General features: G+C 45.9%; 1 protein-coding gene across 2 annotated transcripts in view; it reads right to left on the bottom strand.

Annotated features, from left to right (window-relative positions):
* Opcml (opioid binding protein/cell adhesion molecule like) overlaps positions 1–13,092 on the bottom strand; it is a 1,104,634-nt gene extending 1,091,542 nt beyond the window's left edge. The window contains exon 1 of one of the 2 annotated variants that reach the window (XM_032909454.1): positions 12,408–13,092. In XM_032909454.1, coding sequence (XP_032765345.1) covers positions 12,408–12,468 — 61 coding nt within the window. In that variant the 5' untranslated portion in view covers positions 12,469–13,092. The remainder of the gene's footprint in view (positions 1–12,407) is intronic. The other variant, XM_032909451.1, reaches the window with a different exon arrangement.
* Positions 13,093–14,106: the final 1,014 nt, after the last annotated feature.

Raw genomic sequence — 14,106 nt, 5'->3', positions numbered from 1 at the left:
CAAAATAACTAAGACCTGACCACCAGTAACTTCAAAGAGCTGGGGATTTTCTAGGTACCACTGAGATCACTTCCTTATTCTGTGCAGAGTAATCATCTTTAAGAAGTCAAAGCACTTATCTAAGGTAACTGACTTTAGGAGTAATAAAGCCAAAGGCATGGCAGGACTCACTGCACCAGCATTCCCGAGAGATGGCCGCAGACTTCTAATCATCTGCTTTAAATACAGATTATTTAAGTGAGAACAGGAAACAAACAGTTGTCTGGATCACCACAAGCAATGGCTACATCCTTCAGATATCATGAGTTTAAGCTGACATCAGTTAGAAGAAGTGCCCATGATCTTCTAAGACTCCACGGTTCCATCAGGAAAAGATGGGTGCAGAATCTCAATAACTCAATAGTAGTTTCCATCATCCCTTCCCATCTGGACTTCACCCAAAGAGGCAACCATCCCAGTGCCAAGTAAGACTGGGAACCATCCTCTCCATGGGATAAAGCCAGGGGACTCCTAAGGAAACCCCAGTTTCTCTTGGAGCCTGCAAGCTGATGGGCTATTTCCATCTGCCATATTCTCTCTTCCAGCATTCCTCCCTCTCATTGAAGAATACAGGAAATCCCTTGGCACTGGTCTATTCAGAAGAACCAAGTTGGCTTGTTCAGAGTAGCCTCAGGCTTCCTTAAGCCTGTCATTGTAGAGAAGGGAATGCCCCTAGGTGTTTTGCCTTACCAGTGCTGTGTCTCATCTTACCATCTGATCCTTTCTGGCATGCATCTGAATTTGAACTCTTGTTTCTCATTCTGAATTTATCTACAACTCCTTGTAGCTACAGTGCCCGTTTCCACTTTGCTGATTTGAAGCAGAGGTGTTGAAAGGGAAGAAGACTGGCCATTTTGCATGTTTAATTATAGAACTGGTATGATGCACATGCATATGATGTGTAAGTCTACCATGAACCATTAGCATAGAGGTTACAAGATTCTCGGGATGGATTTTTCTCTTGGTTCAGTACAGTTTTAAGGCCAAAAACATAATTTTAAAAGAGTTGTTTTGCTGGCAGTGATGATAAAAGCCAGCACCTGTCATAGTGTGAAGACCAAGCAGGTTGATGTGAATCCCATCAGCTTGACACAAATCTGACACTTTTTCATTATACTGCCCTAAGCATAGCCTTCCTTATACCAAGGAGCCATGTATTTCTAGAAGTCTCCAAGTTTACTTGCAAGGGTCATTATTCTACAAGGGACCAGGCTTCTGTTTTGCTTCTTGCCCCCAGACCCTAATCCTTGAGTTTTTCCCCCTGCCTTACCTTGTCCCTCACTGTTTCTTCTGTGCACTAAGGTGAACAAACACTTTAGGGAATAAAATGCTAAAGTAAATAAACAGCATGGAATAGAAGAGTACCCAAGGTTAAGGGGCCATCTTTCAATGCAGTATCCATTTAAAATGTAAATATTCCCTCTACACTATTAGAGAGGAATGACTCCAGACAGACTATAGCACCTGTCATCCAGAGGAGCTTCTAACTATGTGACTTTACAGAAGAATCTTAGACCCCCTTCACCTCAGTGCTGGGATAAACGAGACAGTGTTCGAAGTCCCTTTCCAAGCACCTAAACATGTTTTCAGGAGACCATGGATACAAATCTCTACTCAGAAGATCCCTGATAATGAGTTGCCTTGTAGGAGGTTACACATACTCTGGTGCCATCATAATTATGTCATGTGGTTGAATTAAAGTGTCCATAGTCACTCAAGGATCTAATCAAAGCTCCTCTAATCACAGCCTAGATTCTTCCAGGGGGAAAACTAAGGTAGAATACAACAGATAAGACAACTAGAACTCTGTCATCTCTTAAATATAGTTAGAAGTTCAGGGACACACTAGGCTTGGTGTCAAGGGCTGAAATTGTTTTGCTTCCAGGAAGGGTGGAATTCCAAAAAGCCACCTATTCCTCTTTTATGGTGAGACTATATATCAACTGAGAGAGGACTCATGGCAAGGCACTAGCAGTGGAACTTCCAGGTCACAAGGACTGTCCTGCTATGTTTCTGTTATTAGAATCAGACTCCATGATCTCTGTAACTCACCCACAATATTCCTTTAAAGACTGGCAGGTTCATTCATGCCTCTCTTTTCTGATCACCTCTCCCAGAGGTCTAAGTCATGGCCACTGAAATGTGTCAGTGTCCTCCCAAATGCAATGTTCATCCTTAATCCATTCTTCAAGCTGCAAGAATAGAACTCAAGGATACAAACCATGGTCCACACCCATCGCATGAGTTCTACCAATCATGGACCATCACTTCCAGAATTACAACTGCAATGGCCCTCAGAAACTATGTTTCTTTTCTGACCCTTGCACAACAGGCTGGACGCTTGATCTTCAGCCACACATTCTTCCTCTCTGCTCTACTCAGGTAGGAGAGTAAGCCCTTAGGTTTCTTGCTGAGCTCATTTAGGGGGAACAAAAGACTAAACAAGCCAGTTTATGTTTTGGAAAAATGTGGTGCTGATAGAGATAACCAGCATTGGCAGAGATGGCTAAGGTTGGACAACTGTGGGAGCAGGAGGCAGGCTATATGTCAGCAACAAAACGGCTGACATTGGTTGTCCAGGGAATCCCAAAGTCAACAGTGGTGTAATCTGTTACATAACCATTTCAGGCTGGGTGCCACCTTTTTGTGGGTTTTATATAAGCGTGGCTCTAAGGTCTGAAGTTTTAAGCTTGGCCTTTGTCTCTGTCTTCCCCCAGCCTTTCTGAGTAGCTCTGGATGTGTATTTCCTTGCACCCAATGTGCCAGTCTGCCTGGACCTATGCCAACCTGTGTGTCAGTGTATGCCTGCCTCAAGGTCTATGCTCTGATGAATAAAGTATGTCTCTTCTTGCCTCAACTCAAAATATCTTTAACTCCTTGGCCTCCCTTGGCCCTCCTCCTCCCCTGGTATCAATCCCTGAACCTCAGAGGTACCCTGTATGTCCGAGCTATACTCCCTGTCTTGATTACCACTGTTCTATTGCTATGAAGAGACACTGTGACTAAGGCAATGTATAGGACAAAGTATTTACCTGGGATTTGCTTACAGTTTCACATGGTTAGTCCATGATCATCATGGCAGGAACCATGGCAGGCAGGCACTGGAGCGGTAGCTGAAAGCTGGCATCTGATCTACACTACACAGCAGAAAGAGAGCAAGACTGGGCCTGGCATGGGTTTTTGAAACCTCTAAGCCCACCCCCAGGAATACACCTCCTCCAATGAGCCACAATTCATAATCCTTCTTAAGCAATCTACCACTTATGATACAAACATTCAAATATGAGCCGATGGGGTCCATTCTCATTCAAACCAACACACTGTCCCTTCCCTTCCCTGGGCCTTAAAACATCTCTTATAACTTCTTTTCAGGTCTTTACTCAGTTGTCACTGGCACAGAGCTTGGTGGCAAGATCAGTCCTCCTTACAGGCAATCATGGAAGTGTATCCCCATCCTTATCCTGCCTGAGTTGTGATTTCCCAATCATATAGGTGTTGGCTGATGCACGTGGGTCTCTTGCTCCGTGCATACTAGCCAAGCACAGTAGCTGCTTAGCTGCAAACCCGGACCAACCATAACTATTTCAGTTATTTCCTCAGTAAATAATATATCTGAGGAGTACATGTGCTTAACACTGTGAAACATTCATAGATTAGCCAGGCAAGACCTCTGTGATCCCAAGCCCAATAACCATGATGTAACGGCCCTGGTGAACAGACTATACTATAAAACTGACTAGGTATAAAAACAATAGAACTTTATAATTCTTTTGTTTTGCTGAGCCCAGTTTTACCTTTCCCATAAGAATGACAACATGTTTGTGTCCCTTGGTCATGTTTAACTCCCACCCTGCATGCCATCTGCATTTTCTTAGCCATAGTGCAGCAGTTCACTTGTTGTAAATAACAAAAATCCCTTCCTGTATTATTACAATACTCAGTTTTTGGCACAGGGGCATGACTGTAAATTTCAAACAACTGAGGTTCCTCAAACAGATAGCCTGATTAAATGTGCTGAGTCACCTCAGTTTGTATTAAGTCAATAGCAAGTTTAGGGCCACATCCATGTATACAGAATGTCACATACTCTCAGGCATGTACCCTGCCTTAGTTACTCTGTGGGTTCTTGCTTCCTTTGGGCACCATTTATTCTACCTGTTCCATATTGTGTCACTAGATAAGAGAGAAAGAAGGAAGAGGGAGGATAAAGAAAGAGATCCTTAACTCTAATGTCTTTCTTCTTGTTTCTTCTTTGAGCACAACTAACTAAAAAATCTGCAATCAACGCGCCCCCCTCCAACAACCACCAACCATCAAACCTACCTCTCAGGGGTCTAGCATTTATATACTGTCAGAAAAATTCCCAGAATTCCAAAGATCACACAGTTGCAGAAACTATCTGGAGCTGGCCAAACCCTACTTCTGCTAAAGCAAGAGGCAAACCATGGTCAGCTGCTGTGGAGGAACCCCATATCCCCACAGCTGGAATTAAAACAAAAATTATATTCTTATATAATTGCTGTGTCTTTTACGGAAACCAACATTTCAGAATTCTCACTACACAGGTGTGTCTGTTGAGATGTTACTTTCACAGCTCTCCAGTTCCAGCACTGAGCTGTGATCTTGTCTGGTTGGTAGATCACAGCTAGTGTTGACTCGTGTTCATAAACCCTTGAGTGAATACTCATATCTAAGCATTTTCTAGACATTTCCATTTCTCACTGGCAAAGCAGTTCCCAAGCCTCGTGCCCACTCTACAAATAAATGAGCTGCTGGCCAGTACAACCCAGGACCTCAGACATTTTTGAGAATTCAGAAAGCATGATCAAAAGGACATGCAGAGTAAGCTGACACCTAATACTGGTATGAGTTTGGCTATCGTTTCTTTCCTACTCTGTTTCCTCACCCACTCATTCACTCACTCAACAAACACTATGTGCTCTTAACCTCGGCCACTGTGTTAGGGAATGAGAATGTGTTGGAGAGGAGAATGGTGTAGCTTTATGGGCCACAGTAGGTGGAAGGAAAAGGGGTATAAAATCAAGGCATAAACTCATGGTGTTGTGAAGAGAAGCCTGGCGCTGAGAACTTGCATAATAAATAAGGCCTAGCTACCTTAGAGCATCGAGAAGGTTCTTTTGAGAAAGTAACACTTTTGCTAAGCTCCGAAAGAAGAAAAAAGATGGTTCATGGGAAATAGATAGATAGATAGATAGATAGATAGATAGATAGATAGATAGATAGATAGATAGATCAGAGTTTTTATGCTTGAGTAAAAAGCCTATGAGGAATCCTTTTATGGGGGATTAAGGTTGACCAAAGGGACCAAACCCCACAGAAGAGCTGGAGAGGAAGGAAGAGTGAGTAAAAAAAGGAAACAAAGTGCTGAAAAGTGGGGAGCCCAGCACAGAACATGGCCTTGTGTACTTTGTCCAATTTTGAGGGTTTTGAGTTTTATTTTGTAAACTCTACACAATTGGGAGTCCACACAATCTAGTGATGTCCCATATTCCTTTGTTAAGCAACAAATAAGAGTAAATGTAAATTTTTCCAGGCAAGTCATAAAGCATATGACAATTGCTCTCCTTACTGAGTTCATCAGCAATCTCCCACGCACAGTAGAACAGCATTATACATTTGCAAAACAGACACAGAGAGAGAGAGAGAGAGAGAGAGAGAGAGAGAGAGAGAGAGAGAGAGAGAGAGAGAGAGAAACACAAAGCAAGAGTTCAAGAATAGCCACTCGGACCATTTCCGAGTCTCTGTCCCTTGGAATGACCAATATCCTGGTTTTTCTAGACCTTGGACTTCAGTGCTCAATTCAAATGTCACTTATCATTTCCCAGGAACATACAAGCAGCCATTCCAATTAATGGCCTGTGTCCTGATGCATCGATTCATCTTGGCCTTTCCAGGGGTCTCTCAGCACAGTGTCCCTGCTTGTTAAAGGCAATGTGCTGCCTCATAATGATAATGCCTTGCACTTACCCAGCACATTGCCCAGAGGTGTCTCAAAGCATTCTGCAAACATTTAATTAAGTTAGTTTAGTGGCTGCGGGGGAGTCACAGCCTCTGGGCACCAAGAGTTCTGGATAGGAGGGGATCTTGAGAGATAAGTGGAAGTTTTGCCTTTGGTGCCCACTGACTTTGGGGTACAGAAGAGAGTGGGTAGCTGTAGAGGGAGTTTCTACAGTGTCAAGCAAAGGCACACATGAATGGCCATGTATGACACAGACTTCTGCCATGTGCCAATAGGAAGGGCACTGAGGCTGAAGGCTCCGGTGGGTGTTCTCTTAGAGGTGCAAAGCCATTAGACAAGAGGAAGATGGGCTTGCTTTTTGTGATGAGCTGTGGTTGAGACTTTACGAGTAGCTAAACGTGTGCGTGTGTGTGGGTGTGTGTGTGTGTCTGTGGGTGTGTGTGTGTGTGGTGTGTGTGTGTGTGGGTGTGTGTCTGTGTGTGTGTGTGTGTGTGTGTGTGTGTGTGTGTGTGTGTGTGTGTGTGTGTGTACGAATTCAGCCTAAGGAATGACTTTGTGACTGCCAGAGGATGATGAAACTCTAACAGTGGTGTGCATGCCTGCCCACACAGGTAATAGGGAAGTAATCACACCTGTGTTTGTCTTCATGTTCAGCTCTGGGTGAGAATTTCTTTCTGCTCCATCCTCAGAATTACCTTTATGTGCTTCTGAATGAATGATCATAAATCTGCCTACTGGAACTGTATCTGTTCCCATCATATCACCCCACCTGCGGCAAGGCACAGGAGACGAAGACTTTAGAAATCAGTAGTGCATTCTAAATCTTCGGCTCCTGACTACAGCATAAATGGCGAGAACAGACGACCTCAGGACCTAGAGTTACACTTAGAGTTACATCGTCGGGAGTGGGTCAGCAGAACAAAGCCACCCCAAGGTGACACCAGCCTGCTCAGCCTCCATGTCTAGAAGGTTCCATGGACATGCAAAGTGCCAGTATCCACCATCCCTGACAGCTTGGCTTGTCAGCAGCCACAGGCCATCTGTGGACTGACACTTGAATTCCGTGACAGGAAGAGTGGGTCTGCTTCCATCTGCCCTCTCTCTCCAGCTGCAGGCAGCTGCAGAGGAATGGCAACCATCCACAGACACACAGGCTAGGAGGCTGATGGGCCTTAAGCCAGAGAGCCAAGCTGAGGAAAGTCTAGCCCACAGGCTGAAAAGGGTCATGTGAACATGAAGCTGTGAGCCCGTGCTACTGAAATCCCCACGTGTTCAAAGGCTGCTGAATAAGTCCACATACCTTGCACCGCACTGAAAACATTCCCAAGCAGCCCCTCAGGAAGGCAAAGAAGACCTGTCTCCACCACTAGCTTTGCAGAGCAGAAAAACCAAAGCCCACGTCAGTATACAGCTTCAGTGGTGTCAAAAAGAAGGAAAGGGGGAAACAGTTTTCTAGTTTGCTGTACTTGTGGTTTTGAAACTGGGAGATGTCTTAATTCATCAGAACAAATATAAAGTCTCGATGAATAAAGGAGTGCATTATTGTATTCGTCTATCTTTCATCACCATGGCAAAGATATAGACGCGTCAGTACAGTTCCGTCTTGTCCTCTGTCTTCTTCAACGGTGAGAACCATATTTTCTAGTCACCTACACATGAGCATACTTCTCCCTTTGCTATGTACGTCACTAACCTGGGATATGTTCTCTCATGATAGCAATTCTTAAGCTTTCCCTTGTTAACATCTAACCTAGATTTTTGGTTTTTATTCTGTCCAGTATAGGCATATAGAATTGGAACCCTTTCTACAGACTGGCAAAATGAGATGTGGTGAACAAACTAAATGGATTCCAAAAAGCTCCGAAGCAAAGCCTGTAACTTCTCAGCTCTCAGCATGCACAGAAGCTGGTGTAGAGATCCTTTGAGTGGGAAACTGCCCACTGACATGCTGCCCATGAAGCTCAGAGGCCAGGCTGAAGCTGTGAGCATAGGGGCTGTCTCCAGCGGCTGACATAGGAGATCCAGGCACTCGAATTGCCAGACCACAAGCACCAGCAGGTGTGGGCTACTTAAGGCACCTCCTAAATGTTCCAGGCTTTGGGGCTGTGGCTGAAGGGACCCACACAAGGAAAGCAAGGAGGCAAGCATGTCTGGAGCAACACACAAGAATCTCAATGCATCTGGGATCACTGATTGATCTCACACTGCCCAGCTCCAGGCAACGAAAACGCCACGTATTGCCTGTCTTCTTCTAAGGGCCTGCTATTGTCACTGGTCAGTGCTGAATGCCAACAGGACATGGGCTGACCTTATTAATATGCCAATCATTTACAGGGTTGAGAGCCACATGATAGCTGGGGTGGGAAAGAAGTATTGGCATAAGGGTGATGAAACCTTTCAATAATCAGATGCCTAGACCTTGGCCCTAACTGTCAGTGGTCCCTGAGGCTTACATTTTCCTTCTTGAATCCTCTAACACAGGGAAACAGACCTCCAGGCTTCTCAACACTGGGAGGAAGTGGGGACAGAAATCCTCAAAATTGGCTAAAAATTCCTCATGCCCTGTCTCAGTCCAAAGACCCAAAATCCTTCATGAAATAAAATATACAAAGGGGAAAGGGGCCTGTAGAAGATGAGGACATCTTAAACCTCTGGGAATTTTCCAGCCAAGCCCAAGGCTTTCTGACAATCAATGATGGGAAACCTGTTTAAGAAGTGACAGGTCCCAAACCCAGGTTCAATCTTCACAGCAATTCTCTGCTCAGTACATAGGCGAGGAGACCCCTGAATACCTAGGAGTAAAAAGGACACCCCATAGGAAAGGTCTTCCTAGTAGAAAAGCAGGCTTCCAGCTTAGAAATCCAATCTTTCCCTCAACTACCTAAGACTGTGGAGTCTGCCCCACGCTGTCCCATGGCTATAATGCTAAGATCGGTGGAGGGAAGATGTGTCTTCACCCAAAGGCTGAATTTCAAGGACAGTGACTTAGAACTAGACAGATTGATATGGAAGTCATCAGAGGAACGTAAAGTGCTCAGCATTTATACATATTCTTGTCTAAGATGGCCTTCACATGTTGATCTGAGCTCCTATACCCAGGTGGTTCTGATGCAAAAACCCAGCAGCCTTAACTTTGGGTTCCTCTATCATACTTAACTCCCATCAATGCCCAGATTCAAGGTCATAAAGACTCCTGGGACCGATGATACGGCTCAGTGGGAAATCATATGCCTATCAAGGGCCTAGATTTCCCAGTGCGCTTACATGCACACACACACATACACACACACACACACACACACTCACACACACACATACATACATACACACACACGCACACATACACATACACACGCACACACACGTACACATACACACACATACACACACAGGCACACACACATACACACACACACGCACACGCACACACACACATACACCCCCACACACACAGGCACACACACATACACACACACACAGGCACACACGCCTACACACGCACGCACACACACGTGCGCGCTCACGCATGAATATATGCACACACATACACACATACACATGCACACACACAAGCGCGCACACATACAAATTCTCTTCTCTAAAAGTCTAATGTCTCTTTCTACCTGGGACAACCAACTCAGCCTCATCATCTGGGTCTCAGGACTATGCTTCTTAGCATAATAACACATTATCAACCACACCCCCTTCTCTGTCCTGTCTTGGATGTGAGCTCAATAGTCTCCCCCTTGCAACTGTCTTCCCACCCTAGAAACTCTGCTTAGGAAAACAATTTATGAACACATCAGTCTCCCCTGGGAAGGACCAGGCAACAACAGCATTAACCTGAAAATGATTCCGAGTTGAAAAGGTGTTTTTGCGAAGAAATGAAAAGCTGCAGACTGAGGTAGCATGGAGGCCTAACCAGGTCAAGGTTTTGTGATCACATTAGCCTGGTTTTACCTGCTGGGAGAGTAAATGGCTAAGGAGCTGGTGTTAACCTCTTGGGAGGGAAGGCAGGATTTGAAACAAAAGAAAAAATTAAAAAGAAGTCCAAAGACACTGAAGTAAGTAAAAGATGTGGGCAATGAGGAGACACAGGCCTTCTGGATGCATCGGGATTCCAGGTTCAGATCCTTGGGTGTCTTTTTTCCTTCTTTCCACTAACACCAACTTTTCTTCCTCCCTATTCCGGGTCTCTCGGGTTAGAGCATCTCTCGGAGTAGGTTGTAAAGCCTGCCTACTGGGGTAAAGACAACCCTGTTCAGATGCCTGCTCTCCCAAATAACTGAAGAGCTGGACCGTCACACTCATACCCAGGCAGGATTCAGGAACTCCAGTGGCGGCCCCTTTCAAGTCTAAGGTAGGATATTGCTGTAATCTGGGACTGCCTGTTCCCTACAAGCACAATGCTCTAGGGTACTAGGAGATCCCTAGAGGAAAGTTTCACCTCAGTTCCTGACTGCCTTTGGGTGTGTACTGTGTCCTTAGGACAGCCATGGGGATGCAGAGACCCTGTGCAGGATGTCCTTAACCCATCCTCCTCATCCATTCTTCAAGAAGGTCCTAACCCAAGCCCTTAGAACCACAGTAGGAGGAGAAATTAGTCCACAAGGAGCTTCCTGAACTCTCAGGAAAGTTTATCATTTTGCAGAGAATCAGAAGCACCCACCTGGCTCCCTCTATCAGGCTTAAGCAGGTATTGAGCACTGGGCTCTGCCTGGGGCCTTCCCCACTCCCCTTGCTACACTGGAGACCCTAGAAGAAGAAAAGGGACACCCTCCTGACTCTGAACTTGCCAGACCCAAAAGACATCTGGGAACTTGGTTTAGAACCCATCTCTTTTCAGAACAGTTCAATTTGAAACTTAATTGGGGGGCATAAAATTTCCAAATTAATTAAAATGTACTTAATGAAGTGACACAACATTATACAACGGGTATCTTTTCTTTAAAAAAAAAAAATCAGTTCTCTCTCTTTCCTTCCAATAAAGTTCCATTTTTTTCTAATTTTCTCTGGTAGCTTAGAAGTACTTTGGAGAATTATGTTCAAAAGAAAGGGGAGAAAACCTGACCAAAGGATTCTGAATATAAAATGAAAAGTTGTGTTTTATCTATGAGAATGAGGAGGGTTAAGAATCTTGGCATTCATTTCTGTACATATGTAAGGGAATTTAGGTCTAAGCTAATGTTTAACAGAAAACATACATCTCCATTTGCAACAGCAAGAGGAGAGAGAGAGAGAGAGAGAGAGAGAGAGAGAGAGAGAGAGAGAGAGAGAGAGAGGAAGAAATGCCCCTAAAGGGTGAAAGACCCAGAGACCCTTTGATGCTGTCTAAAATGTTGGCGAGCCTTCCAGCCCCTTCAGCATTGTGTGAAAGATGCCTGGGAGCACAGTCCTCTGCTTGCCAAGGGCTCCAATGCAATTACCAACCCTATTAAGACGTGCTGGATTCTGCAAGGAGTCTACCAGGCTGACTAGGGAGGGTTGCCGCATCTTACCTGGGTCACTGCAGACTTGGTTTGCCCAAACAAGTAAGTGCTATGAGAAAGAGCACTGCATTAACATCTCTTCCCCCGGCAGGGACTCTCAAAACCCTGGACTAGGGACTAGATTTCCCAATCTTCCCCGGCGGATCAAATCTATTAGGGAAAATTCACATCTCTGCTGTGATGTGAAGATTAGGAAGGAGAAAGTGGATTTCAAAGGCACAATCTGCCCATTCGATGGAAGGATAAAGAAAGGACAAGAGGTGGTGGAAGGGTTGTGTTAAGAAAAAAAATGCAGTAGGGAAGAATTCGTGAAAGAATGAGAAGGCAAACAGGGAGGTGGGGATCTGGAGTGGGAATAGAGGGGAGGGTTCATTCGGAAGGGAGGAAAAGAGAAGAGAGAGCGTTGGGAAGAGAGAAAAAACATGAAGGGGAAAGAGAAAAAAACACAAGAAATAGAGACACAGAGACTACGAGGATTCCAAAAAAAACAGAGACCAGTACTGAGCGGGATGCCCGTTCCTGCTGCAGGTCCCAACAGCAGCGCGCAAGAAGGTTTTTGCGCCTGGAGTTTAAGCCCCTCTTCTGTCACCCCTGGGACCACAGCTGGTCAATGCCAGTCGTGCCTTTCACAGAACCAGCACCGCCTTGCAGCACTGTGCAGATCTCGAACCCAGCTCCCCGGAAGGGAGCAAATTGCTTGCTGTGGGCATCTGTCTGCCTGAGAGCCAGCTAGCCAGTGAGTGTGTGTGCTTGTGTGCGTGCACGCGGCAAGCCCACCTTCACTCACAAGCCTCTTGCACTCCCTCTTTTCCTCCTTGCCTCTCCCTCTTCCCCCTTCCCCTTCTGCCCTAGCAGCCGCACCATCGCCCAGAGAGAAAACATCCTTCTTTGCTGGTTACCTGGGATGAAGAGCAGGGCAGTGGTGGCCGAGAAGACGATCCAGTAGGCGGGATGGTACATCTCGAGGCTGTGGTGCGCGGCGGCCCGGCTAGCTCCTGCTGGTGCTGCTGCTGCTGCTACTGCTGCTGCTGCTGCTGCTACCACCGAGGCTGCTTCCTCTGTGCTGAATTCTGAGCAGGTTTAAATCCAATGTTTGCAAAGGGAGGGAGAGAGCAGAAGAGAGAGAGCGCGCGCGAGATGGGAGCAGGCAGACAGCGTCTCTGATTTTTCCCCCCTTGCACATACACACAACTGGTAAGAATCATCAGCACCAATCTTCACTGGGAGCACAGCAGACCACCTCCAAGCCACACATTGGCTCCACTCTCCTGAGCGACACCGGGAGACTTTCCTGTTGGGAAGGCTCCACTCCAAGGGGAGTTGAAGCCTGTCCCTTGCGCACCCCCTCACCGCGCAGCAGTACTGCTGGGATTTGTGTGAGTATGCCAGTGTGCCTCGCATGGGCACACCCGCTCCTGGGTGGGCAGCGGGAGGGGTCTAATGCCCTTCCCTAAATCTTACCCCAGCGGGTCTCAGGACACAAGGAACAGGAAAAGGCTGCTTCCTGGCAGAAATTGACTAATACCCATGCCAAAGCCTTATCATTCCGCCTTCCTGGTCTCCAGCCCAGGATGCAGCCAGAGCTTCGCTCAGAAACTGCTCAAATGCATCACTTCCCCATCCCGCCAGCAAGAGTACTTGAAAGCAACCTGGCTTCCCAGCTGGAAGATGGACATGTTCAGGCTTTTTCTCATCAAAGATACAGGGAATTGGCCAGCTCTCCACAATTAGAACATTAGGGGAATACTACCAAGACAAAAGCCCAAACAATTGTCATGGTCTCAGCACACTTAGTTAGGGACATCCAAATTAGGTCTCAAAGAAGCAAAAACTTTCAGAAGTCCTCAGAAGGAGAAGGCTCACGGCGATGCCTGTGGCTTTGGCCTTTCTTTTATTTTTCTTTTTTTTCTTTCTTTCCTTCTTGCTTTGCTTACTTGTTCGCTTTCCCCATGGTCCAGTTTGCATCTGTGCAATGACAATTTATAGGAACCATAATTCTGCACCTCAGAATGCAGCCAAAACACACTCTATCTGCCCTCCCTGGAATATGTGTTGCACACTGCTGGTATGGCCTCTGCACTTTGACAATGGGCAATGAGAATGGCACTGGCTATTACTATGGAGGTTCTAGAGAGAGTAACTCTGTTCGCAGACGTTCTCCAAAGACCCCATGTCTGCTGGGATTCCTCCCCAGCACTGTGCACGTGCTCCACTTCTTATGTGTGAGTGACTTTCCAGCTGGCACGCTTCCTCCCTCCCTGGTTTTCTCTGTGTTGTATTTCTAACACCTCCTATGGGACAGGGAAGTACAGGTGTCATTTCAGCTGTCCCCAACCAGAGTTCTGCCCCATAGACATCGTTACCCTCAGATTTCAGTTCAGCAAGTACCAGTGACTTGAGAAACATCCTATGGCTAATGGGTCGAGATTCAAACCCAGGTCTATGCTATCACAGAGTCAGGTTTGGTGAAGTAGAGGGATGCCTAGAACTCATTTGTATCAAACAGAACTTCAATCTTTCTAGGGAATAACATGTTTGCCTTTAAACAAGTAGAATATCGATCATTTCCCTTCTTACAAACACAATAATTGATGTCAT

Source organism: Rattus rattus, chromosome 8 (genome assembly GCF_011064425.1).
Source record: "Rattus rattus isolate New Zealand chromosome 8, Rrattus_CSIRO_v1, whole genome shotgun sequence".
NCBI classification, from domain to species: Eukaryota; Metazoa; Chordata; class Mammalia; order Rodentia; family Muridae; genus Rattus; species Rattus rattus.
This window is presented reverse-complemented; position numbering and strand designations above follow the sequence as displayed.